Source organism: Peromyscus eremicus, unplaced genomic scaffold (genome assembly GCF_949786415.1).
Source record: "Peromyscus eremicus unplaced genomic scaffold, PerEre_H2_v1 PerEre#2#chr22_unloc_1, whole genome shotgun sequence".
Taxonomy (NCBI): Eukaryota; Metazoa; Chordata; class Mammalia; order Rodentia; family Cricetidae; genus Peromyscus; species Peromyscus eremicus.
In genome coordinates, this window is record NW_026734286.1 from 1,341,190 (window position 1) to 1,343,028 (window position 1,839).

The window sequence follows — 1,839 nt, forward strand, 5'->3', positions numbered from 1 at the left end:
AATGGTCCACTCCTGGATGAGAGTACATGTTTAATCAGTGAGAAAATGTTTGTACATATCCTAATATGGAAACTCTTTCAAGTTAAACATTAAGAAAATGCTAATTTCATGCAGAGTGAGGAAAAATTACCAGTAATGACATTTCTTTGTTTATGTTTCATAATTTTACTTTCTAATATTGAGAATAAGTATACAAACTTAATATCAGACCAAATAAAAAGGCACACGGAGGCCATGTTTTAGCTATTTTTTTCTCATTTGTCAATAAAAAAGGAGGCAGACACTAGATTTCTATTTCAGTTGTATTTGTTAACTTCGCAGTTTAACTCACATTCTTTTCTGACATATAACCATATGAATTTGAGGTCGCTTTTCTGAAAATGCACTAAAATTACTTATGCTTGCCTGTTAACTTTTTAAAATGCTGATAAAAGAGCACTACAAACATACCACTATTGAGGCAAAATAGGAACAAAGCTCAAAAACACCACATAAAAGCCAAGTAAGAATAAAAATGCTAATTTTATCAATTTGTTTTTTCCATCTCCACTGTATAGCCCACAATGGCCTGCTGGAATTGCAGGCCTGCATTATCACATCCAGCTTCTCTTCTTTCAAATATTTAAATGCCCTCAGTGTCTGAGTTTAAATTCTTCCAATGTTAAATGGAAGGCTGATATGGATGGAGTTATTGTCACAAGAGTCTAGGACAGAGGTATAAGGCAAGCAAATGGCACCACTGGATGCTGCCCATGCACACACTCTGTTAGACCACACTACCCTGACTGGCTAGGCTCAGAGGCTGACCTGGACCTTGTACGTCATTCTTTTTTTATTGGGTTCTATTTCGTTCCATATTTTCTTGTTCCATTATTTTGTAATTAGGACAAGGTGAGAGGTTCAGTTAGTCTAAGAATGCTTAGCCACACCTCAAATTGTCTTACTCAAACATTTTTATCCTTCTGAACATATACCTAAATTCCACCTACAGTTATTTTAAAGATATGTAGTAAATCAGCTGAAAAGACAGGTGGGGCATGATGCCAAAGACTGCCACCACCCTTGGACATGGCTCTGGTGAGTGAGTTCCTCAATGGTGGTGGGCAGGACAATCTAGTGAGTCTTCTCCAGGAAGGCCTTGCAGCACCTGAGGCATTGCTGGTACACCACTTCAAAGTCAGAATCATTGCCATAATAGGGATCTTCAATAATGAGTTGTTTCTGTGGATCATAGCTCCCAAGTAATTCAGTTTTAGCTTTGCAGTTCTTAACTTGATTACTTCTATTCAAATCTCTCAGATTGCTTTCATCCGTACATAGCATATAATCGAATGTGGCAAACTCTTCTCTTGTAATCTGTCTTGCCTTATGGGCTGTGCTAATGCCATGATTTCTTAGGCAGCTGACAGCTCTTGGGTTTGGGGGCTGGCCCACGTTCCAGTCGGAAACAGCGCTGCTGTCAATGGCCCAATTATCTGAAACATTTTCATCAGTTACTAATTTTCTGAAAACTGCTTCTGCAATGAGTGACCGGCAAATGTTACCGAGACACATGAACAACACTGACTTGGACCCAACCTCTGCCATCTTTCGGTACAGACGCTGGTGCCCAGAGACCGTGTTAAGGACTCAGCACATGCATACCGCAAGTGTTCTGCTTCCAGTAATGACATTTCCATGATGTTTTTAGAATATGCATTTAATATTTTCAAATGTTATTGTCAATCAAACTTGATAATTATTTTAATATATGCCATTTAATTTAATATATCCATTCTCCTCATATATAAAATAATACAACATACCACATAACAAGATTATTATCCCTTAGGCTCATTT

The 1,839-nt window shown here is 37.8% G+C and overlaps 1 protein-coding gene across 1 annotated transcript; it reads right to left on the reverse strand.

Moving 5' to 3' along the window:
* Nucleotides 1-1,113: 1,113 nt before the first annotated feature.
* LOC131900823 (low molecular weight phosphotyrosine protein phosphatase-like) lies at nt 1,114-1,587 on the reverse strand. Its single transcript, XM_059252154.1, has one exon. It carries the CDS (start codon nt 1,585-1,587, stop codon nt 1,114-1,116), a length of 474 nt encoding a protein of 157 aa, XP_059108137.1.
* Between the last annotated feature and the right edge of the window lie 252 nt (nt 1,588-1,839).